The 25,638-nt window shown below is 44.6% G+C and overlaps 1 protein-coding gene across 1 annotated transcript; it reads left to right on the top strand.

The window, feature by feature from the left end:
- Window positions 1–9,842: 9,842 nt before the first annotated feature.
- Window positions 9,843–24,621, top strand: LOC120991099 (vomeronasal type-2 receptor 26-like). Its single transcript, XM_040419991.1, has 2 exons — window positions 9,843–9,966; window positions 23,714–24,621. The coding sequence occupies exons 1-2, from the start codon at window positions 9,843–9,845 to the stop codon at window positions 24,619–24,621; spliced, it is 1,032 nt and encodes a 343-aa protein (XP_040275925.1).
- Window positions 24,622–25,638: the final 1,017 nt, after the last annotated feature.

Here is a 25,638-nt window from a genome sequence, read left to right as displayed (position 1 = left end):
CACCTTCCTGGCCTGCTTCAGGACGTCCTGCAAGCCTGGGTACTTATGCACAAAGCGTTGTACGATCAGATTACACACATGTGCCATGCACGGCACATGTGTCAACTTGCCCAAATTCAATGCCGCCAACAAATTGCTTCCGTTGTCACACACCACTAGAGATGTCCTGAATAGTTTGCCGGTGATTAGTTCCCGGTGAACATAGCTTGTTCTCGTTCGCCGCGGCGGGCGAACATATGCGATGTTCGGTCCGCCCCCTATTCGTCATCATTGAGTAAACTTTGACCCTGTACCTCACAGTCAGCAGACACATTCCAGCCAATCAGCAGCAGACCCTCCCACCTCCTGGACAGCATCTATTTTAGATTCATTCGGAAGCTGCATTCTTAGTGAGAGGAGGGACAGTGTAGCTTCTGCTGATTTAATAGGGAAATCGATAGCTAGGCCAGTGTATTCAGTGTCCACTACAGTCCAGAAGGACTCATCTGATCTCTGCTGTAAGGACAGCACCCCAAAAAGCCCTTTTTAGGGCTAGAACATCAGTCTGTTTTTTTTTTTCCTGTGTAATCTAATTGCAGTTGCCTGCCTGCCTGCCAGCGTGTGTGTCAGGCTCACAGCGTATACTGTGCCCACTTGCCCAGTGCCACCACTCATATCTGGTGTCACAATAGCTTGCAATAAAAAAAAAAAAAAAAAAATTTTTTGACTGTGAAATAATATCAGTCAGTTTCCTTCACACGTGTGCGTTTCAGGGCCTGCCAGGGCACATTGTCACACCAGTGCAACTCATATCTGGTGTAACAGTGGTGCACATTTAAAAAACCAACACTTTCTGGACTGTGAAATAATAGCAGTCATTTTCCTTCACAAGTGTGCGTTTCAGGGCCTGCCAGGGCACAGTGTCACACCAGTAGAGATGTCGCGAACATAAAATTTTCCGTTCGCGAACGGCGAACGCGAATTTCTGCAAATGTTCGCGAACGGGCGAACCGGGCGAACCGCCATAGACTTCAATAGGCAGGTGAATTTTAAAACCCACAGGGACTCTTTCTAGCCACAGTAGTGATGGAAAAGTTGTTTCAAGGGGACTAACACCTGGACTGTGGCATGCCGGAGGGGGATCCATGGCAAAACTCCCATGGAAAATTACATAGTTGACGCAGAGTTGGATTTTAATCCATAAAGGGCATAAATCACCTAACAATCCAAATTTTTTTTGAACAATGTGGTTTCACATCCAGTGTGTGTATACGATCAGGTATGATGTTGTATTGATCAGGTAGTGTAAGGGTTACGCCCGCTTCACAGACATTGACAGACCAAACTCCCCTTTTAATGCACCGCAAACAACCGCAAACAGTCCATTTGCCCAACCGCATACTTCCCATTTGTTCAAGGTTGGATACCAAGCTAGCCATGTCCCATCGATGTCATTGAAGGTTTCTTCCTCCACCCAGCCACGTACAACACCAAGGGTCCCCGAAAGGTGAATTGAATTGATTTTTCGAACGGGGAGATGGTTAAAAAACGCTGGCTCCCTCCCCTTTGTTTGAATCCACGCCACGGTCACCGCGTCTGCGCCGTGCAATTTACTGTCACACCCGATATGAGTGGTATTTTCTGTAGTTCTCTCTTCTCATCAGTTTAATCCCTGTTACGTCCCCAATCTGGGGTCCATTTATTAAATAGATTTTTCGAACGGGGAGATGGTTAAAAAACGCTGGCTCCCTCCCCTTTGTTTGAATCCACGCAACGGTCACTGCGTCTGCGCCGTGCAATTTACTCTCACACCTGTGAGTGGTATTTTCTGTAGTACTATTCTCATCAGTTTAATCCCTGTATAATCCCCAATCTGGGGTCCATTTATTAAATTGATTTTTCGAACGGGGAGATGGTTAAAAAAAACGCTGGCTCCCTCCCCTTTGTTTGAATACACGCCACAGTCACTGCGTCTGCGACGTGCAATTTACTGTCACACCCGATATGAGTGGTATTTTCTGTAGTACTATTCTCATCAGTTTAATCCCTGTTACGTCCCATATCAGGGTGGGATTGACTTTTTTGAAAATTCTTTTAGGCCGGGTACCTTCGACTACCTTCACAGTAACAGACCAAACTCTGATACACCAAACTGAATTGATTTTAGGAACCGGAAAAAGCAGCTTGGTCGGTCCTCTTACTCCCAAGTTGGGGCACTGCGCGTGCATGGAGCAATGTGCTGTGACACCCTATATTAGTGGTGTCTTAACTAGTACTATCCTTATCAGTTTGAACCCTGTTACGTCCCCTATCCGGGGACGTGTGTCGAATTGATTAACCATTGTCGAATTAACGAACCATTACGACATCCTGGAATAATTTAGTTCTGAGCTTTGTAATTGCTTTGTATTGGAATTGATGGGGATTTTTTTAATTGTCTGCATTATTTCTAATAAACTATTAAGAGACTTTATTATGATTTTTTTATTTTATGTATTAAAAACCCACCCATACAACTTAAAAAAATAAATTAAAAAATTATGTAGCGGCCGGAAAAATTTATGTTTTCAAGGCAGAAAGGTGACTAAAACATTGCGGCTTGAACCCTAGTTGGTGGCGGAGAATTCACGAAAGTCATCCAGTATGCAGACATTAAATACAGCAGCGTGGGGACCATTTTGAGGCCAAGGCATGTCATCAGGCCTTTTGTTAGTCAAACGTATCCACCACTGTCAGTCCCCTTGGGATCCATGCCTCATTTTTTGACCTAGGAGACTTATTTTGTCAGTGACAATGCCTCCTGTTGCACTGAAGGTCCTTTCTGACAGGACACTTGAAGCGGGGCAGGCCAAAAGTTCTATCGCAAACTGGGATAGCTCAGGCCACAGGTCAAGCCTGCACACCCAGTATTCAAGGGGTTCATCGCTCCTCAGAGTGTCGATATCTGCAGTTAAGGCGAGGTAGTCTGCTACCTGTCGGTCGAGTCGTTCTCTGAGGCTGGATCCCGAAGGGCTGTGGCGATGTGTAGGACTGAAAAAGCTCTGCATGTCCTCCATCAACAACACATCTGTAAAGCATCCTCTCCTTGCCGCCGTGGTCGTGGTAGGAGGAGGATTACTTTCACCTCTTCCCCTGTTAGATTCCCGTTGTGCTGTGACATCCCCCTTATAAGCTGTGTAAAGCATATTTTTTAGTTTTGTTTTGAACTGCTGCATCCTTTCTGACTTTCGGTAATTCGGTAACATTTACGCCACTTTCTGCTTATACCGGGGGTCTAGTAGCGTGGCCACCCAGTACAGGTCGTTCTCCTTCATCCTTTTTATACGAGGGTCCCTCAACAGACATGACACCATGAAAGACCCCATTTGCACAAGGTTGGATGCCGAGCTACTCATTTCCCGTTCCTCGTCCTCACTGATGTCATTGACGGTCTGTTCTTCACCCCAGCCACGTACAACACCACTGGTACCAGATAGCACCCTGGGATGCCTGCTGTGGTTGGTCTTCCTCCTCCTCAAAGCCACATTCCTCCTCTGACTCCTCTTCCTCATACTCCTCTTGCAGCGTTGCCGCAGGTCCGGCAAGCAATGATGACAAGGCTGTTTCTGATGGTGATGGTGACCACAACTCTTCCTCTTCACGCTCATCTACAGCCTGATCCAGCACTCCAGCAGGGCACGCTCCAGGAAGAAAACAAATGGGATGAGGTCGCTGATGGTGCCTTCGGTGCGACTGACTAGGTTTGTCACCTCCTCAAAAGGACGCATGAGCCTACAGGCATTGCGCATGAGCGTCCAATAATGTGGCAAAAAAATTCACAGCTCCGCAGAGGCTGTCCTAGCACCCCGGTCATACAAATACTCGTTGACGGCTTTTTCTTGTTGGAGCAGGCGGTCGAACATTAGGAGTGTTGAATTCCAACATTTCCTTTACAGACACCTGACTGTGGGCAGATGAGCAGGAACTGCTGAAGGTGAGAGGCGGAGTGGCGGGTGGTTGAGAGGGGGCAAGGAGGACAGCAGTGGTTGACGTGGCTGAAGATGCTGGACCAGGAGGAGGATGGTGGCTTTGAGCTTGTGTGCTGCTTCTACTCCTCATCATGTGTTGATCCCATAGGCATTTGTGATGTGCGATCATGTGCCTTCGCAAAACAGTTGTACCTAGGTGGGTGTTGGATTTCCCACGACTCAGTTTCTTTTGGCACAGGTTGCAAATGGCATCGCTGTTGTCAGAGGCAGACACACAAAAAAAATTCCACACTGCTGAGCTTTGCAATGACGGCATTCTGGTGGTGGCAACAGCATGTGTTGATTGGCGTGCTGTCTGGCTGACCCCGGGTGCCCATACATGCTGTCTGACTGTGCCACTAGCTCCTTGCGACGACCTCCCCCTGCTTCCAACTCATCTCCTCCTTCTCTCTGTCTCCCCTTCTGAACTTTCCCCCTCTTCTTCTTCTCTTCGAGCAGGCACCCACGTGGCATCGACGGACACATCGTCATCATCAACCACTTCACTTGTATCTGACACCTCAGCAAAGGAAGCAGCAGCGGGTACAACATCATCATCATCATCACACTGTACGTCCATGTGTGTAATGCTGCCTGACTGAGACACATCCCTGTTATCTCCATCCTCTGGCAATAATGGTTGCGCATCACTAATTTCATCCAACTGATGTGTAAATAACTCCTCTGAGGGATCCATTGAAGCGGCTGTGGTGGCTGTGGTGATGGTGGCGGCCGGGAGAGTGGTAACTTGAGAGCAGATGACCAAAGCTGAGCTGGAGGAGGATGGTGCGTCAAGGTTCTTAGCGGAAGCTGTTGAAGATTGGGTGTCCTGTGTAAGCCAGTCAACTATTTTATCCGAATTTTTTGGGTTCAGGGTACGTGGCCTCTGAACACTGGGCATTATTCCAGGGCCAGTGGAAATCACAGCACCACGACCACGACGGCCCCTGCGGGGTGGCCTGCCTCTGCCTGTCATTTTTTTTTTAGATAAGTGGTACTATGCGTGCAAGGTACTGTGCCACCCTTTTTAAGTGGTGGGCAGTGGGCACAGTACAGTCTGTGTGGGCTTGCAACTGGGATTATATCACAGAAAAATATTAAATTGAATTTTTTTTATCTGCAAGGTATTTGTGAGTGAGTGACACCCTGTAACGGTATGAGTGGTGGGCTAGCCAGTGGCCACAGTACAGTCTGTGGGCCAGACACACACTGGCTTGCAACTGGGATTATATCACAGAAAATTATTAAATAGTGACACCCTGTAACGGTATTGATTTTTTTTTATCTAAAAGGTATGTGTGAGTGACACCCTGTATGAATGGTGTGCACACAGTACTGTCTGTGACTGAGCCTGCAGCCTCTCACACACGTGCAGGCAACTGCAATATATATAAATATAAGAAAATAAAAAAAAGCAGACGGATGTACCAGCCCTGAAAAGGGCTTTTTGGGGTGCTGTCAGGACGCTGTCCTTACAGCAGATGAGTCTGTGGACACAGAACACTGCCCTAGCTACCGCTTTCCCTATTAGATCAGCAGCAGCAGCACTGTCCCTCCTCTCAATAAGACTGCAGCTTCCGAATTAATCTAAAATGGATGCTGTCCAGGAGGTGGGAGGGTCTGGGAGGGAGGGTCTGCTGCTGATTGGCTGGAATGTGTCTGCTGACTGTGAGGTACAGGGTCAAAGTTTACTCAATGATGATGTATAGGGGGCGGACCGAACATCGCATATGTTCGCCCGCCGCGGCGAACGCGAACAAGCTATGTTCGCCGGGAACTATTCACCGGCGAACTATTCGGGACATCTCTACTAATGACTGGGACTGGTGGTTGTGGTCTTGTGGAGATGTTGCTGCTTCACTGGGCACTCTCTGGCTAGCTTCAACAGAGGACCCTGGTTCATTTGTATTCCCTCCTTCCTCCTCTTTTAATAATTAGTGTTTTTCCTTGGTTGGTGCTTCAGCTTTAGAGGCCCCTCCCCTTGTGATTTAATTGGTGGCAGTGGCGGCTGCATCTCAGTGGGGGAAGGAGGGACGCTCTCTCCATCCTCCATCACTGTCTGGCCAACGAGTACAAGGAGCGCGGCTACTAGCTGGCGGCATCTCTGCAGTTTAAAAAGCGCTCTTCTGCTGAACGCCTGCTGACTTCTGTGGACATTCAGCTGAAGAGCGTGAAGCGCAAGGGGTTCCATTACACAATGGGGCCCTGGGCAATTGCCCAGTTTGCCTCCCTCTAACGCCGGCACTGACCACCACCATGCTTCACTCTAGGGATGGTATTGGGCAGGTGCCTGATTTTCTCCAGACATGCCACTTAGAACTGAGGCCAAAAAGTTCAATCATGGTTTAATCGAACAAAGAATTTTGCTTTCCACAGTCTGCAAATCCTCTAGGAGCCTTTTTGAAAACTCCAGGTAAGCTTTAACATGTCTTTTTTTCTGAGAAGAGACTTCGTTCTGGTCGCTCAGCCATAAAGCTCACATTGGTGGAGGCTGCAGTGATTGTTGACCATCTGGAAGTTTCTCCCTTCGGCACACATGATCTAAGGGGTGACATTCAAGTTCTTAGTCACCACTATTACCTTCTATGCTTCTCCCCTGAATACTTAGTTTGGTGGGATGGCCCGATCTAGGAAGTTCCATAAGCTACTACAACTATCAAAGACATACAAAATATAGCAAGTATACAAAATGGGAGATGAGAATAGAGAATTTAGCCAAGTCGTCCTCACTTTACCATTAGTCTTAGTGCATAGGTATGACACCAGAACTAAGTCTAGCATATGGTAACAAAACAGAGATGTGATAGCAGTATAATACTATTGTACAAGGCTAGGCCTTCTTTTTGTATGCTCCTGTTTCATAAGAATAAATAAAAAATCTACGTTTAACTTATATGAAAAAGTATCCGTCTTGAAAATGAATTAGTATCACTTAGATGCATTAGTATATTTCTATTCAGTATGACACATAAGATTTAATTAAAGAGGACCTTTCACCACTCCTGACATGCCTGTTTTATTAGCTTCATGCATTCCACACGTACTAACAATTCTGGAGCATCTATTCTTATGTCTTTACGTTGTCCCATTCCTCTATTATTTCTACTAGAAGTTATGAATAATTGCTAGCAGTCAGCAGTAATGGTAAAGAGGGGAGGTAACAAGTTGGGGGTGTGTACCTGCACAGTCTGAAAATGGCAGCACTGATTGGATAGAGTCAGTCTGTGCAGGTACACCCCCCCAAATGGTTACCACCCCTCTGTACCGTTACTGCAGACTGCTAGCAATTCATTCATAACTTCTAGTAGAAATAATAGAGGAATGGCACAACATACAGACATAAGAATAGATGCCCCAGAATTGATATTACATGGAAAATGCATGTAGCTATTAAAACAGACATGTCAGGAGCGGTGAAAGGTCCTCTTTAAGTGTTAGAACACTGCAGGTGCATTACACAAACCAAAGGGCATGACCAGATCCTCGTAGTGGCCATCCTGAATACTGAATGCCGTCTTGAATTCTTCTTCTGTACGAATAAGATTATTGGAACCACTCAGGTCCAATGTGGTAGAGAAACAGGCTTTTTTTAATTCAGTCAAATAGAGAGTTAGAGGATAGCATTCTTTTACCATGATTTTCTTTTTGCACTGGTAGTTGATACATGGTCTTTAGGAGCTATCATTCTTTCTTATGAAGAAGAATCCCACTCCAACAGAAGATGTAGACTCAGGGATTGAGGGTAGTGTTAGACCCAAGGTGATTCTTGCACTCTTACATAGGGCCTGGAGTTTTCTTACTTTGCTTTCAGTTTGGAACAGTCCATATGAGAGTGACATCCCCATCCACAGCACAGACAGAGGCCTTCAGTCTGGAGTTAAAAGATTTTCAAGAAAGGTAGGGTATAGCCAAGTTTTTATGGATTCCATGGGATTCTCCCTGGAGACTTGAAAGAGGTGGTGGACCATGGTACCCAAAAATCTTAATACTTTTCTTTGATCTGTCTCTGAATCACACATCCACCCTTGTTGCAAGACAAACAAATTTGTCAAAGAAAGTAGGTCATCTTTTATACGGGTAGACAGCAACGCGCCAACAAGGCCTCATGCTTCCAAGAAGGCTCAGGGGTTCGAAAGCTGAACTGAATGGCATGTTGTCTCACTGGATTGGACCCTTGCCTCAGCTGCATAGTGAACATGTCCAGGCTCTACACTGTGCCGAAGGATGAGAGGACTGAGGGCATAGAGAAAATACAGAACATTGGAAATAAAACCAGGCATGCCTTTAGCTTCCCAGAAAATTGAGCAGGGGTAGATAAATGGAGCAAGAGGTGGTTCCAGGCATAAGATTACTCTTTGACATATGCTGTGGAACAGGAGGATCTGCTACTGGTACAGGTTCCTGGGCGCTCATACTTGTGAAGAGACATACAGTCTGGACTACATCTAGCTGACTCCCACCAAATTGAGTTACCAGTCCAGCCAATTCTTCCACATCTAGCAGCAATGGTATGGAAGCCTCTGCACCGGAGCGTATGAATAAAACCTTGCTGGTATTTTATACCGGGATGGTCTACACTACGGTTTTTGCATTCTAAGCCAATACAGATTGCAGCTTGGTTTAAATTATCTTGCTAAATCTGGCAAAATTGTCCAAACTCCAGCTTCAGATGTAAGACTAATAGATGCTCAGTCAGCACTGAATGTATCCACCCAATGCTGTAAAGTTGTGAGTCACTATATGGGAGACTATTGCTTCATTAAGGTTACTTTCACACTAGTGTTTTTGCTGGATCCGGCAGGGTTCAGCACAAACGCTTCCGTTACTGATAATACAACTGTCTACATCCACTATGATTATTATCTTTAACATATCCAAGAAGGATCCGTCATGAACTCCATTGAAAGTCAATGGGGGACGGATGAGATTTCTATTGTGTCAGAGCAAACGGATCCGTCCCCATTGACTTGCATTGGGGGTCATGACAACTCTGCATCCCAGGACGGAAAGAAAACTGCAGCATGCTACGCTTTGCTCTCCGGTATGAGAACGGAACGGTATGCATTTGGAGCACTCCTTTCTGTTCAGTTATGTTTTGCTCCCATTGACAATGACAAAACAAAAGCGTTTATTCAGACCTATGACTGATCTCAATACTGGAAAATATTAACGCTAGTGCAAAAAGTAGCCTTATACTGTTGTAAGTAGCCACGAGAATATTCTGTGTGATTTTGACTTTAGAAGACCCCTGAAGGTGTCCTTTATCCTTTTTCAGCAATTTGTGATACCGCAGCTCATTAGTGGGATCACGGGCTAGCCTTCACGCCCCAGGTACTTCAATAAGTGTTAGGTGGAAATGACTTTTAGATCGGTTCAGCAGTTGTTCTTCCTTGCACCACTTTTGGTAGACATTTACCACTGCATACAGGAAACATTACCCATTAGACATATTGGAGATGCCCTGACCCAGTTGTCCAGCCATCACAACTGTAATTTATTATATCTAGATGTTTTATATGTTGTAATACATTTGTCAAAGCTTTTGGTTGTCTGTGAGCCAAAAAAGCAACTGTACTGTAATGAGCAAGTGTAACTTACATCAAATTTCTCCTAGTAAACCCCACGCGCCATCTTCCACTAAACCTACCTACTTTTCTTGTCACCTTTTTGCCACTTGCTCCTAAATTTGTAACGTTTTAAACAGTTATACAGTATGTAGTATTGAAATACAGAAATGTTATAAAAGGTATATTGAGCACAAATCCAATATCTAGAACATATAGAAGGATCACAGTTTGTTATATAATAACTTTCTTAGGTTTCATACACTGATTACCACTCTACTTACTATCCCAGATGCCACAGTCCCGGTGTAATGAGCCGTGTTCTCCAGGACACAGGAAAGCTTCTAATGGAGGATATCACATCTGCTGCTATGACTGTGTCCCCTGTTCTGAGGGAGAAGTGTCCAATATAACAGGTAAAATAAGAATGAGCAAACTGATTCTACTGGTTTGGAATTCATCCTGAGTTTCCTTAAAAGATTGGGATTCTTCCTTTTTGTATAAGAGAGTATGAACCTAACATGCTTTTCTAGGTTTCTCAGCAACATATATGCGCTGTCTGAGGGGTGTCCTTCTCATTACGGAGAGTGCCTTGGATGCGGTGTACATATGCAGAATAATGTAGGCCTGGGAAATACATTCAAATTGCCTTTCCTCGGCCTATTTGATGAAGGCAGATGGAATTTTCACATTTTTTCCCAGAAATTGGGGATTGGGGTTTTGCCAGACTTTGTCAATGTGAATGAACTATTGGAAGAGAACATGAGATTACCAGGGGAGGGCCCATTGACTAACCTACAACCTAAATCATGCCTAAATACACCGATTAATAATAACTCTCCCCTGTTCTGGAAAAGAGTTGCCGAACATTATGTGGTGGTGCAACCACAGCAACAGATAACAAATCTTATTATGAAAATGCACTGGTTGAACAGTTTGAGGCTACCACTAGGGGGAAATCTTTTTATGAAAAAGCACTTTTTTATTTTTTTATTCATTTATATTTTTATTGTAAATTTCCAGATAGGAACAGGGGGTAACAGGATACCAAGGTATAGGCACGCAGGCCAAGCTAAGGTATTTATAAGTACATTGTAAGTACAGCGCAGGTACAAAATTGGTGCAAAGTTTACGACTTGACAAATGATTCAATAACTGACAGACTTGCGAAAGACATATAAACTTGAGAGCGGAAGATGGGCTAATCCACTAAGGATAGCAGAGTTCGAATATTCGGTGGGTGATGAAATAGCCTTATGATTAGAGTGTGGTTTGTATTAGGAAGTAGTTCCATGTATCAGCAGGCAGTGACTCATAGCAGCTCAAGAAATGATAGGGTTCATCGTGGTTTTGGGAGCTCTATATTTGGACCAAAGGGACCATTTTTTGAGGAAGGCCACGTGTGTGCGTGTTTCCCAAGAGGACAGCTCTTCAAACCTATGAAGCTGGTCCATTTTCTGGATCCATTGTTCTAAAGTTGGGACTAGGGGTTGCAGCAAAAATTTAGGGAGTAAAAGACGGGCAGCTATCAGCATTTGTGTAAAGACAAAAGGCGGTTTTATGTGTGCCTTTTCTTGGGGAAGGGATAGAAGGGTGATCTGCGGAGATGGATGTAACGAGGTGCCACAAATTTTGTTAGCAACAGAGAAAATCTCACTCCACCATTTATAAATGAGGGGGCAAGGCCACCAAACGTGAAAAAAAGTCCCCTTCTCCCCAAGGCACCTCTAGCAGGTGTCCGAAGCAGACTCAGAGTATCTTGAGGTCTTATCTGGCGCATTATACCATCTAGTGAGAATCTTGTAGCAGTTTTCCTGAATTCGGACACAGCAGGAGGCCCCATGAGGAGATTCTAGGAGTTTGGGAAGGGAGTCGAACGGGACAATGATGTTCAAATCCAATTCCCATTGTTTCACAAAGGATGGCTTGGCTAGCAATGGTGGAAGTCGCACTTTACTATAAATCTGTGATATAAGTTTTCTGGGGGCAGAGTGGAGGGAGATTAATGCCTCGAACCAGACCAGAGGACGCTTTAGGTCGCTTAGTTTGATATGTTGTTTTAAGTAAGCTCTGAGGTATGCGACAGAGAGAAAGTCGCGCGGATGAGGGTTAAGCAAGGTATTTGTGGCTTCTAGGTCCATCCAATCCCCAGTAGGGAGTGCCAGTGAGATTATAGAGGTTGAAGAGGACGTCAGCCCTTGGGAAGTCGAGTCTCTTAGGGAAGAGGGAGCTGTGTCAAGTACGTCCTTTACTGATAGTAGAGGAGAGGGGAATGGAATGGAGCAATGCGAGGAGGAAAGCCACTTCCATGCCTCGAGAGTGGCTTTAACAATTGGGTAGTGGGACATCGGGCCAGGAAGGATCAACTTATGTCCTAAAAGAAGTGCTCTGGCTGGACTGTTCAAGATGTCTAGTTCTATTTCCACTGCTGAGGATGATGGGGGGGGGGGGGGCGCAGCCATGCAGCTGCTCGGGAGAGAAGAATGGCTTTGCCATATAGTTTGGGATTTGGGAGACATATTCCCCCTGCGTGTCTAGGTTTGGTGAGGGGAGCGAATGAAAGTCTCGCTTTCCTCCCACTCCAGATGAAGGATCTAAACTTTTTTATAATTGTATTGTAATAGTGTTTAGGGATGGGGATGGGAAGGACATGTTGCAGGTAGGTGAGACGGGGAAGTATTAATGATGAAAGGAGGTTTTTGCGGCCAAACCAAGACAGTGTTCGGTTGGACTGGGCTAGGTTGTCAATAGCTTCAAAAAGTGAGTTTTTTACAGGGGTGTAATTGAGGGAAAAAAGGTCAGATATTTCAGGGCTAATCTTGACTCCTAAATACGTGATAGAGGGGGAGGACCAATTGAAAGGGGAGTCTATCATTAATTGACGTTTAGTTACATGGGGAATGCCCAAGCAAAGGACTAGCGATTTATTGGCGTTGATTTTGAAATCTGAGACAACACTGTAAGTCTTAAGATGAGTCTGAATGCGTGGTAGAGAAACCTTCGGGTTGACCGTCATCATGAGGACGTCGTCAGCGAATGCAGCAATTTTTTGTTCCCTGCCTCCCAAACATAGACCTACAATCTCCTGGTCCAATCTTATGGATGAAAGGAGTGGCTCCAGTGCTAGAATAAATAGGAGAGGGGATAGGGGGCAGCCCTGGCGGGTCCATTCCTAATAGAGAATGGGGAGGATAGATTTCCATTCACTAGGACTGAGGCCGTTGCTTGTTCATACATGGAAAAGGTTGCTTGAACAAAGGAGTCAGGAAGGCCAAACCTCAACAGTGTGTGTTTTAGATACAATCAGTTCACCCTATTGAATGCTTTCTCAGCATCTGTGCTGAGTAGGAGCAAGGGAGAAGATATTCGCCTGGCATGACATAGAGTATTAATTACTCTATTAGTATTGTCCTTGCCCTCTCTATTGCAGGTAAAGCTGACCTGATCTCCATGAACAAGTTGGGGGAGAAGGGTAGCTAGTCTGTTAGCTAGCATTTTGGCCAGGAGCTTAAGGTCTATGTTCAGGACGGATATGGGTCTATAATTGGAACATTGTTTGGTATCTTTCCCTTCTTTAGGTATAAGTGTGATGTGGGCCGCAGTCATATCTCTTGATAGAGGGATTCCGAGAAGCGTCTGATTACAAACTTCTAGGAGGTGAGGAAGAAGGAGTTCATGAAAAGTTTTGTAATAAGAAATCGGAAGGCCGTCAGGGCCTGGGCTCTTCCCCGGTGGCATTTGGTGCATTGCTTTCCTCAGTTCTATTAAGGTAAACGGGGCTTCTAAGGTTCATTTCTGTTTGGAGGAAATGGTAGGGATATTAGACACTTCTAAAAAAGCTAATATGGTGGAGATATGTGTTTCTGGGGCTACAGTTGAGGGATGATTATAAAGCTCATTATAAAAGGAGCGGAATTGGGCAGCTATCTGACTAACAGAGAAGATAGGATTTCCTTCATGTGAGGACAACTGGTGAACGTAGTTTGCAGATCTCCTCCCTTTGATCCTATTCATTACAAATTTGGTGGCCTTGTCTCCATGTGCAAAAAATTTATGCTGAGAGCTCATATAGAATTTGGCCGCTTTAGATAGTAGGAGGGACCTAAGTTTCGCCCTAAATTCCGATAACTCTTGTAGTTGGGAGTCATCAATTTATTTTTCTCTCAATCTCTTTTGGTAAGAGCCGATGTTAATAAATTGTCCCCTGATTACAGGTTTGTGCGCATCCCAAAGGGTGTTGACGGTAAGATCAGGGCTTTTATTCAAGGAAAAATATTCTGTGATATGTTTGGAAATTAAATCTACCGACTCCTGGTAGCCCAAGAGAGATTCATTTAGACGCCAATTAAAGCATGAGGGGGTTTCGTTAGGGGCCAGTACTGAGATAAAAATGGGGGAGTGATCCGAGATGTGTATGGAGCCAATAGATATCTCACTACACATGTGCAAATGTTCTTTAGATATGAACAAATAGTCTAGATGATGGTATGTGCCATGCATTGGGGAGTAGAATGTGAAATCTAGAGTATTGGGGTGGTGGGAGCCACACATCTATCAGATGAAGGTTCCAGAAGGTGTTCCTAATGGTTTTAAGGGATTTGCCAGAGTGGGTCGATTTGCGTGACGATATGTCTACTTGCGGAAATAGGGCAACATTTAAGTCTCCACCCAATATTACTATCCCTTCCTTGAAGGAATCTATGATAGGGAAGATGTTAGAAATCCAGTGGGATTGATTAGAATTGAGGGCATATAAATTAATAAAGGTGTAGGTTTGTGGACCTATGGTAGCCTTAATTAAAATATACCTTCCATCAGGGTCTAAAACTTGGTTGATGTGTTTAAAGGGAATCCTCCTTTGAAACCCTATGCTGACCCCACCAGAACCAGAGGAACAGCCACCACAATGATACCAATTAGAATAATGAGAGAACTGCATGTTAGGGTAGTGATTGAAACGGAAATGCGTCTCTTGGAGGAATACCACTCCAGCTCCAGCTTTCCTTAGAATGGTAAAGATTTGACTCCGTTTTGACGGGGAGTGAAAGCCTTTAACATTGTAAGAAGCTACATGTAGGTCAGCCATTGTATGTGATATGTGTGCAATTACCTTGTAGCTGATGGAGCGTCCCCCAAGAGAGTGCAATAACGTTATGAAGATCCGCCAATCGGTGTAGTATAAGAATCATAAGGTGGTAAGACTCACATAGTACTAGGAAGAGAGACAGATACCTTGGAAGAGAGATGAGGTGAAAAAACAACACAAAACAAATTAAACCAACAAAAAATGGGAGAACAAGCATAGTTAAATATGCAATAAACATGTGGGGGGTAGTTGGTCTATTGACCGAGGGGGAGATCGTATAACACCCTGGAAAGGGCTATATAAAAGGCAAGAATGGGTCAAGCCTAATGATAAACATGTTTAGGGCCACACAATATTATATACATTATGAGACCGTAGTTTTGGACAATTGTTAGGGCATAACTTCTGAATAAAGATATAACCTATACAGGTAGAAGAGGAAAGACGCAGATCCATCTATTGGTCTTGAGAAAGGCTTCTAGGGGTGAGCTGGTGGCCTCTTCTCTTGGAGCGTGAAGACTTTGGGGTTCGCTGCACCTCAAAGGGGACCACTTTAGGGAGGTCTGGCAGGTCGCTTAAATCTTGGAAAAGTTCCCAATTTTCAATAGGCATCGGGGATACATTTAAAAGATCAAAGACGGCAGCAAGATCCAAATATGATGATATATTGACCCTTTTACCTGAAAATGAAAAGGCAAGTCCAAAAGGGTATGACCAACGGTACAGAACATTATTGGACCGGAGCCAATCGGTCAAAGGCTTAAGCGCCCTGCGTTTTTTCAATGTAGAGGGAGCTAAGTCCTGATAAATTTCCAGCCTGGAATCTTCATAGGCTAGGTCAGAGTGATTGCGTGCGGCCTCTAAAATGGCGGTCTTGACCTGAAAGTTCAGGAACTTACAGATGATGTCCCTGGGCGGTTCAGTCGGCTTGGGCTTGGGTCGCAGGGCTCTGGGAGCACGTTCTATGATGACATCTTGCGGGAAATCAGGGCCCAGCAGCGAGCCACATATGGTAAGTATGGTTGCTGATATGTCACCAGGTAGCACCGACTCTGGGACCCCTCTGAACCTCAGATTATTTCGGCACCCCCTATTTTCCTGGTCCTCCAGTGCGCTATGGAGGTCATTCACGTGGGCAGTACAGCGGTGGAGAGAAGCCGACAATGCAGCCTGATGATTTAAGGTTGCGGCTTGGTGGGATTCCAGGGTTTCCACCCGCTCCCCGATATGCCTCACCTCTTGCCTGCAGGCTGAAAGTTCTGCAAGAATCGGCTCCATAACTCTGCTAAGAGCGCGGTCGAGATATTTCCTCGTAATCGGTAAGTCAGAGCTGACCTGAGTATCTTCTGAGTCGCTTTCTCCCTCTGAATGTGCAGGAGCGCGCTTCAAGGCTTTGGGCTGCGGGGCCGGCGCCATTTTAAGTTCCCTGGATGCGATCGTCGCGGCCGCTTTTTTAAGGAATTTCTCCATGTCTCCACCGGAGATCTGGTTTTTGGAGGCAGCAGGGAGGTCACCTTGCCTGGGGTTCCCAATTTTCACCATTCTCGCCTCTGTGAGCTGGATAAAGCTGGCATTAGGGACGAATTACCTAGCAGAGCAGAGAACTATGCGTCCATCTCTGTCTGGTGCTAGCTTCGCCATGAAAAAGCACTTTTTAGGCGACCACTAGGATACCTCTTTCTCTATCTCTCTGGAAAAATTGGTGACCAGTGAGTCGTATATATCAAGTTCCTTTCAGGGTAATTAGAGAATTTATGATTTGGGTAAAATTGATTATGTACCCGAATTAAACTTGAATTGTACCAGAAACAAATTTTAAGAAATTAATAAATATATATATCAGGGGGAGAAAAATAGAACTGGATCGCACATCCACAATCCTATGCTTTGATCTAATTAAACTGGCTTTTCAGCGCCATATTAAAGTGTACAGCCCCCCATACTACATGCTGTACAAAAGGGATTATTTTGATCAAAAGGCATAAAGCCACTCACCACGCCAAGGTTGCCTCTTTGAGTGGGACCTACTCTGACAAAAAGGCTCAGCACAATGCGGTGACAAAGCGGCACTGCCCTAGTAGGCGGCGGGACCCAGGAGTGAAACAGCAACCCTGCTGTATGACAATGCCACCCACTGTGTGACAATGCATTGTGCTACACCTTTTTGTCAGAGTAGGTCCCACTCAAAGAGGCAACCTTTTGCGCTGGACCTTCAATCAAGATGCCGGTGGCCTGCTTTTTGTGGTCAGCAGGCATGTCGGTGGGATGTGCATGTTGTAAGCTGGTCACGCCACGTCGGTTGAGAAGAGGAGAGGTGTGCCCGTCTGTTCCCCCTTGGTGCTGGGGGGTTTAGACTTTATATTTGAGGCGGTTGGGGATGAACTGGAGAGGTGGCAGGAAGAGTGGAAGAGGAAATCCCATTCCCTTGAAGTTTGTTGCCTGCCTCATTTACCTAGTTTGGAGCAGGAGTGGATTGGTTTGCACATGTTATCCCTCGATGGGTGAGAACTTCAATAGAAGCTGATCTACATTTTGAGAACTAACCTGGGACTAACATTTAGTTTTGTGTGGCTTTATTGATTGGAACTGCCTTAACTAATAACGTAACCTCTGCTAACACAGCATTAGCTTGAAAGTTCTGCAGTACCCTAATTGTTAATTGCTAACCGCTAAGGAACTGAGTGGATATATCTTGGGCTAATCTTATTAACTCCACTAATTGTGATCTATTTCGTCCCCATATTGACTCTTCTGTGTTGGCACATTACTTGGGGTTAACATGGTTAAGGATAAAGATGATACAGATAAAACGGGGGAGAAATGGGGAGATCAGAGGAGGTCTGGTACTTATGGTTCCCCCAAACAAGACCTGCCTAGAAGAAAAGTAGAGTGGGAAAGTAAACTGGACAGATTTTCCCAAGCCCCGTCCGCAGTAGCAAATAAGGGGAATGTCAGAGCTAATATACAAAGTAACAATGTGGCTGATAGGAGTGCTAATGAGGATACTGAGGATGTGATGTCACCAATTCAACCAGATGCATCACAAGCTCCCACTTTAGCGGATGTTATGTTAGCTGTGAACAAGTGCTGGAAATGATAACAAAACAGATGGGAGAATTAAAATTGGATGTGCATCTGATCAGAGAAGATTGTAGGAAAATTAGTGAGAGAATAAATCATGCGGAACAAAGGATAAGTAAATTGGAAGATCAGGTCCTGGGAATTACTAAAGATCCGAAAACCTTAAAAATGGAGAAGGATATCCTTAGTAAGAAAATTATCGACTTGGAAGATAGGGATAGGAGGTCAAGCATTAGGCTAATGGGGATATCTAAAAAGATGGAGGGCATAAATTGCACGCAGTATATTCAGAAATGGATAACTGAGATGGTGGGTGGGGAAAACCTGTCTAACCTGTTTACAGTTGAGAGAGCTCATAGAATACCAACCCGAAATGTGACGGGTAATTACCCAAGGACAATAATAGCTAAAATTATCCCATTCAAGGATAAAGAATACATTATGCGTAAAATAAGATCGTTGGAGAAGGTTAAAATTCTTTCTGGGTTGTAAAAAAAATTTGACAAAGATAAATCATTTTAGAACTTTTTCCACCTTTAATGTGACCTATAAACTGTACAACTCAATAAAAAAAAAAAACTGAAATCTTTTAGGTGGAGGGAAGAAAACAAAACAAACTAAAATAATGTGGATGCATAAGTGTGCACACCCTCTTATAACTGGGGATGTAGCTGTGTTCAGAATTAAGCAATCACCTTCAGAATCCTGTTAAATAGGAGTCAGCATACACCGGTCATCATGTAAAGTGCCTCTGATTAACCCTAAATAAAGTTCAGCTGCTCTAGTTGGTCTTTCCTGAAATTTTCTTAGTCGCATCCCACAGCAAAAGCCATGGTCCACAGAGAGCTTCCAAAGCATCAGAGGGATCTCATTGTTAAAAGGTATCAGTCAGGAGAAGGGTACAAAAGAATTTCCAAGGCATTAGATATACCATGGAACACAGTGAAGACCGTCATCATCAAGTGGAGAAAATATGGCACAAGAGTGACATTACCAAAAGCTGAACGTCCCTCCAAAATTCATGAAAAGACGAGAAGAAAACTGGTCTGGGAGGCGACCAAGAGGCCTACAGCAACATTAAAGGAGCTGCAGGAATATCTGGCAAGTACTGGCTGTGTGGTACATGTGACAACAATCTCCCGTATTCTTTATATGTCTGGGCTATGGGGTAGAGTGGCAAGAAGAAAACCTTTTCTTACCAAGAAAAACATCCAAGCCAGGCTACATTTTGCAAAAACTGAAGTCTCCCAAAAGCATGTGGGAAAAGGTGGTCTGATGAAACCAAGGTTGAACTTTTTGGCCATAATGTCAAAAGATATGTTTGGTGCAAAAACAACACTGCACATCACCAAAAGAACCCCATCCCCACAGTGAAGGATGGTGGTGGCAGCATCATGATGAGATGTCAGGATTTCCAGGGTCCGATCCAAGGTCATTCACAAGAAAAACTGTTCAGCAAAGATGAGATATCCATAGGCAGTCTCTAGAGATAAATCGAGGAAGGCAGAGGTCATGCACAGGTAAGTCTGGGAGAATATGAACCGCAACATACACGCGGGTTGTCAAAACAACAGTGGGCACTGACCATCCGGGGGGATCACCTTTTAAGTACCTACTAGCCAATCACAAAGTGCCATGTGTCTATTCCTCATAGGTCATATAATGATCCTAATCCCTGACACTAGTGCAGCCTAGGCTGGTCCTAGTGCAGCCCATGCCTGCCCTCTAATCTACCAGAATTTATGTACAGGCATTTTCCCCGTCAGTGGCAGGCGTAGCGAATAAGATGCGCGTACGTTCGGCCACGTATCCTTTTGCGAACCTCCTCTCGAGCGTGCACACGGACACTCCAGCGGCCCAGCATGAATACATGATTGCATTGGCACGGACGCCGGAACGGAACCCGCGGGTGATACCGGATACAGGACCGCCACCAGTCCGGTCAATCTGCCTCCGAAACCCCAGCGGTCTTCCCCTCCGGTTACCATGCGGACGCACTACCACATCTGCCAGCAAAGGAGTTGGAACCAAAGATTCCCCAGGCACATGAGTGACCTGTCCCGCTATTCCAAAGGGGTCCCCCACAGGCCGAGCCTCACGAGGACCCCTGGGGGCCCCAGTGGATCGCGGAACAGAAGAGTGTCTTACACATATATATATATATATACTGTCCTCTGTAATATATACAGTACAGACCAAAAGTTTGGACACACCTTCTAATTCAAAGAGTTTTCTTTATTTTCATGACTATCAAAATTGTAGATTCACACTGAAGGCATCAAAACTATGAATTAACACATGTGGAATTGAAACAACTGAAATTATGTCATATTCTAGGTTCTTTAAAGTAGCCACCTTTTGCTTTGATTACTGCTTTGCACACTCTTGGCATTCTCTTGATGAACTTCAAGAGGTAGACCCCTGAAATGTTTTTCACTTCACAGGTGTGCCCTGTCAGGTTTAATAAGTGGGATTTCTTGCCTTATATAATGGGGTTGGGACCATCAGTTGCGTTGAGGAGAAGTCAGGTGGATACACAGCTGATAGTCCTACTGAATAGACTGTTAGAATTTGTATTATGGCAAGAAAAAAGCAGCTAAGTAAAGAAAAACGAGTGGCCATCATTACTTTAAGAAATGAAGGTCAGTCAGTCAGCCAAAAAATTGGGAAAACTTTGAAAGTAAGGGCTATTTGACCATGAAGGAGAGTGATGGGGTGCTGCGCCAGATGAACTGGCCTCCACAGTCACCGGACCTGAACCCAATCGAGATGGTTAGGGGTGAGCTGGACCGCAGAGTGAAGGCAAAAGGGCCAACAAGTGCTAAGCATCTCTGGGAACTCCTTCAAGACTGTTGGAAGACCATTTCAGGGGACTACCTCTTGAAGCTCATCAAGAGAATGCCAAGAGTGTGCAAAGCAGTAATCAAAGCAAAAGGGGGCTACTTTGAAGAACCTAGAATATGACATGTTTTCAGTTGTTTTACACTTGTTTGTTATGTATATAATTCCACATGTGTTAATTCATAGTTTTGATGCCTTCATAGTCATGAAAATAAAGAAAACTCTTTGAATGAGAAGGTGTGTCCAAACTTTTGGTCTGTACTGTATATAATTATGCGTGGGCGATATGGCCTAAAATCTATATTGCGATATAATTTTAAGCATGTGCGATATGCGATATATATCGCGATATATTGTTTTCTATATTTGGGGGGGCGTGTTTAAACTTTTTTTTACTTTTTATTTAATAACTATTAGTCTCCTTAAGGGCTAGAACGTAGAACCCTTGTCATATTTACCCTAATAGAGCTCTATTAGGGTGAATAGGACTTTACACTCTCCCTGCTGCCCTGTGCTTTGTGCACACAGCAGCAGGGAGCTGATCCCCCTCCCCTAAATGGTGCCATCCACAGATCCCCCTCCCCTAAACGGTGCCATCCCCAGATCCCCCCCATCCCCTAAACGGTGCCATCCCCAGATCCCCCCCCTCCCCTAAACGGTGCCATCCCCAGATCCCCCCCTCCCCTAAACGATGCCATCCCCAGATCCCCCCCGTCCCCTAAACGGTGCCATCCCCAGATCCCCCCCCTCCCCTAAACGGTGCCATCCACAGATCCCCCCCTCCCCTAAACGGTGCCATCCACAGATCCGCCCCCTCCCCTAAACGGTGTCATCCACAGATCCCCCCCTCCCCTAAACGGTGCCATCCACAGATCCCCCCCCTCCCCTAAACGGTGCCATCCACAGATCCTCCCCCCCCCCCGACGCTCACAGGAATACATTTAAAAACTAATCAGTAACTTTAACTTTATTCATTGGTGATCTCTTTACTGTATACCTTACTAGGTCTTAGCTCCAGTAACAGCAGGCAGTGCGGGCAGGCGGCGCTCACTCACTGACGTCATGCGCCTGCGCCACCTAGTGGGAGGAGCAGGCGCGTGACGTCAGTGAGTGAGCGCCGCCCGCCCGCACTGCCTGCTGTTACCGGAGCTAAGACCTAGTAAGGTATACAGTAAAGAGATCACCAATTAATACAGTTAAAGTTACTGATTAGTTTTTAAATGTTCTACTGTCAGCAGCGTGGCCCTGTATATTCTAACCCCCAGGCAAGCGTCCCTGTCACCATGGGAACGCCTGGGGGTTAGAATATACCATCGGATTTGAGTTTTCACGCGCTCACTGAGATCGTGAAAACTCAATGATTTACTGTCAGTCCCTCCCCTCCTCCTCTTTTGTCATTGGTGGTCAGCGGCAGCCGCACACAGTGGGGAGGGACTCTCTCCTTCTCCACTGTGCCCAGTGTGCCGGCTCAGGAGAAGATGGTGCGCGCAGAGAGCGCGATCATATCGCGGTCCGGCGATATAGGCGATATACTCAAAATCCATATCGTGGCACAAATTTATATCGCATATCGCCTATATCGTCTATATCGCCCACCCCTAATATATATATATATATATATATTATTTATATATACTACAGAGGACAGTATACTGTGTGTGTGTGTATATATATATATATATATATATATATATATAGTAGGAAGGTACAAGGGGCCGTCATTGATGGAAGGTATGTGTCACCGAGATTCCTGGCCTCGGTGAGGTAAGAGCCGGTACTGACACTGTTTTGTTGTTAGTATGGCTATAAAGCCGAGCCGGACAGACTCTTACTGGGAGAAGCCAAAGTGCTGGGTGGGTAGCTGCTCCCCATGCTCCTGGCCGGGTCTTTTTTGGCTTATATAAAACCCAGCCTGTAGTTTCTGCTGGGTGTGGTTTATCCTCCATCTGACAGAGAAGCTGGGGAGTCTCTGTGACCTGTGAATTTGTGCCGTGCTGAGTGGCTGAGAGCTGCATGCCTGAAAACAGGCCCCTAAAGCCTGCTGTGGACTGTGGATGGAAAACTGCTAACCAGGTGAAGATTTTGTTCTATGGACATTGCATGGTGTGAACAAACACCAAGACTGAGAACGGTCATTTTGTTTTTCCTTATGTGTGAATAAACACTGAACTGTTTAGGTTAAAGACTTTGTGATTGCGTCTATATTGCATCCGCTAACCTGTCTACCAGAGCAAAACCCCACTATATATATATTACAGAGGACAGTATACTGTGTATATATATATATATATATATATATACTACTACAGAGGACAGTATTACAGGTTATAGTTACTAGAGAAGGGTTGTTGATCCAGGGAGTTATTCGGATTGTCTAACTGGATTGGGGAAGGATTTTTTTTCCCCTGAAATGAGGAAAATTTGCTTCTACCTCATGTTGTTTTTTGCATACGAGGGATCACTTCCAATAAGTTTCTATACTCAGCTGATCTCTTTAAGGGAAGAGAGAGAGATTAATTCTAATATTTTTCCAACAACCCTAAAGCTACGTATGCAAATTAGCTTTTTTTTCAAAAGGAAAAGAAAGCTAATCCTCTCCAATGCTAATTTACATATATTTTTACCAAAAGCCAAGAGCAGCGTTTTTTGGGGCCTACAATGCTCCTCATGCATAATAGTTGCTCTCCACAATGAGTGTTTCCCAGACCCCAACAACGGCTTGATATGAGATTTATTTTAAGATGTCCACTCGTAGAGTGTGCCTGAAGGGTCCTCGTAAGTGCTAATGAGACTAATAAAATATCCATGTTGCTGGCCTGTGAGCTTCAGGGAGTTGTTTGAATAATCCCTCACAGTCAGCTACTGTATAAGTTTTCTTGTGCCTGGTCATTCTCATAGGCAAGGTAAGCAATCGGAGATCAGATGTCCCAGTTAAATATAGACTAATAGCCACAGACTTCAGGTAGCTGAGAATGGAGATTCTACTTCCATGTGTACATGTTTGTTGTGCTGGCTTTCTATGTTTCAGTGTACTCTATATATCTATCTTCTATTGTTACTTTAGCAAACATTTTAGCAGATTAGCATGTTACATACTAGGCAGTTGACATTATTAATATTTTATCACATTTCTATTTTACTCTATGATACTGTAGACTCTACAACTTGCCATGAATGTCCTAAAGAAGAGTGGCCTGATGAGAAGAAAGTGAAATGCATTCCCAGAATGTACGATTTTCTTTCCTATGAGAAGGACATTCTAACTTTCATATTTTTAGGAATAGTTTTATTTTTTTCTGCTATGACATTGATCATATTAAGAATCTTCATTTATTACTGGGACACACCAATTGTTAAAGCCAATAACCGGACTGTGAGCTTCATCCTCCTGGTCTCCATCTTGCTGAACTTCCTCAGTGTCTTCTTGTTCCTTGGCCGTCCAGTGGACATAACCTGTTTACTGAGACAAACCTCATTTGGTATCTTCTTCTCTATTAGTGTCTCTTCTCTTCTGGACAAAACTATCACAGTCTGCATTGCCTTCAAAGCCACCAAACCTGGAAGTATCTGGGTGAAGTGGATGTCATTCAATGTGTCAAATTATGTGGTCTTGGTGTGTTCTTCTGTACAAGTTCTCATATGTGTTATTTGGTTGTTGATGTCTCCTCCTTATGTAGAGTTTGACCATCACTCTTATCCTGGGAAGATCGTCATTCAGTGTAATGAAGGCTCGGTCATCGCCTTCTACTCCATGTTAGGTTATATGGGGTTCCTGGCAGCTGTGAGCTTTGTTCTGGCTTTCATGGTGAGGACATTACCGGACAATTTTAATGAAGCCAAGTACATCACCTTCAGCATGCTGCTGTTCTGCAGTGTCTGGATCGCCATGATACCAGCTTATCTGAGCACTAAAGGGAAGTACATGGTGGCTGTGGAGATATTTGCCATATTGACCTCATGTTCTGGCCTACTTGGTTGTATATTTCTTCCAAAAATATATATTGTTCTTTTTGATCCTAGTTTGAACTCCAGAAAAGCAATTTTGGAGAGAAATAAGATATAGTGTATTACATATTAGTATCTGCTCATCTTACTCATAATTAAAAATAAAGTAGATTTATTAAATGGTTACATTGCTACCTAAAGCAATAACGGATTCGGCATCATTGACTTACATTGACTTTGCTGCTGGATCCAGTTTGCAGTGGTTTTGTGTCTGGTCAAAAAAAACGCAACAAAACATAATGGGATGCATCCTAAACAGTTTTTTCTCCATTGACATTGAATAGGGAAAAACTGAACCATTTTGGCCCGGTGCTGAGATCCTCTGCCAGATCCCAAAACCAGAATGCTACAATGCAAGTGTGACAACCCTAAAACAGACATGACAAGAGAGCTGTCATGTCCTCCTTAAACCATAATACAGTACATATACAACCTGCATATACTGTAGTATTACGATATGCTGTGAATGTCATACAGAGGCATTCTCTGTACGATAGAGCTGCTTTCCCCTAGAAAAAAAGCCTTCTTATCTACCCGTTTAAGTATTATTTTTTTTTACTAGATGATTGATCCAAAAACTCTGTTGCATTCTTGTAAGTTAATTTGTATAATTGGAGCAAGTGGATATACCTTTTATGACCACAGAGGCTGCGGGAAATAATACTGAGCTTGAAAAGCACATACACCTGACCCAAGTATTATCATCCAGCAGAGACTTTCATACAAAATAGTGATTACAGACCCCGGGAGCATTATGGATGCAATACAATGTGTTACGCAAGCAGGTGTGGAGCCACTGCACCACTGACTGGCTATACCTTGGAGGGGTGAGACTAAGTAACTACATGGTCTTCACTAGAGCCTCTGATGGTGAGGATAGGCTTGGGCTGTTAGGGTATTTACCAGGTGCCCGGGTCAGTGGCAGGTGACGAGGGGAAGGACGTGGTCAGGAAGTCTGGAGTCATGGCAGGCAGTGATCAAGCAAAGTCTGTAAACAAAGTCCAAGGTCAGAGGCAGGCGGCAAACAAGCAAAATCCATAAAATCAAAAAGCAGGGTCCGGTACACAGAAAAGCA

Source organism: Bufo bufo, chromosome 2 (assembly GCF_905171765.1).
Source record: "Bufo bufo chromosome 2, aBufBuf1.1, whole genome shotgun sequence".
NCBI lineage: Eukaryota > Metazoa > Chordata > Amphibia > Anura > Bufonidae > Bufo > Bufo bufo.
Note: the sequence above shows the minus strand (reverse complement) of the source record. Positions and strands in the feature narration are given on the sequence as shown.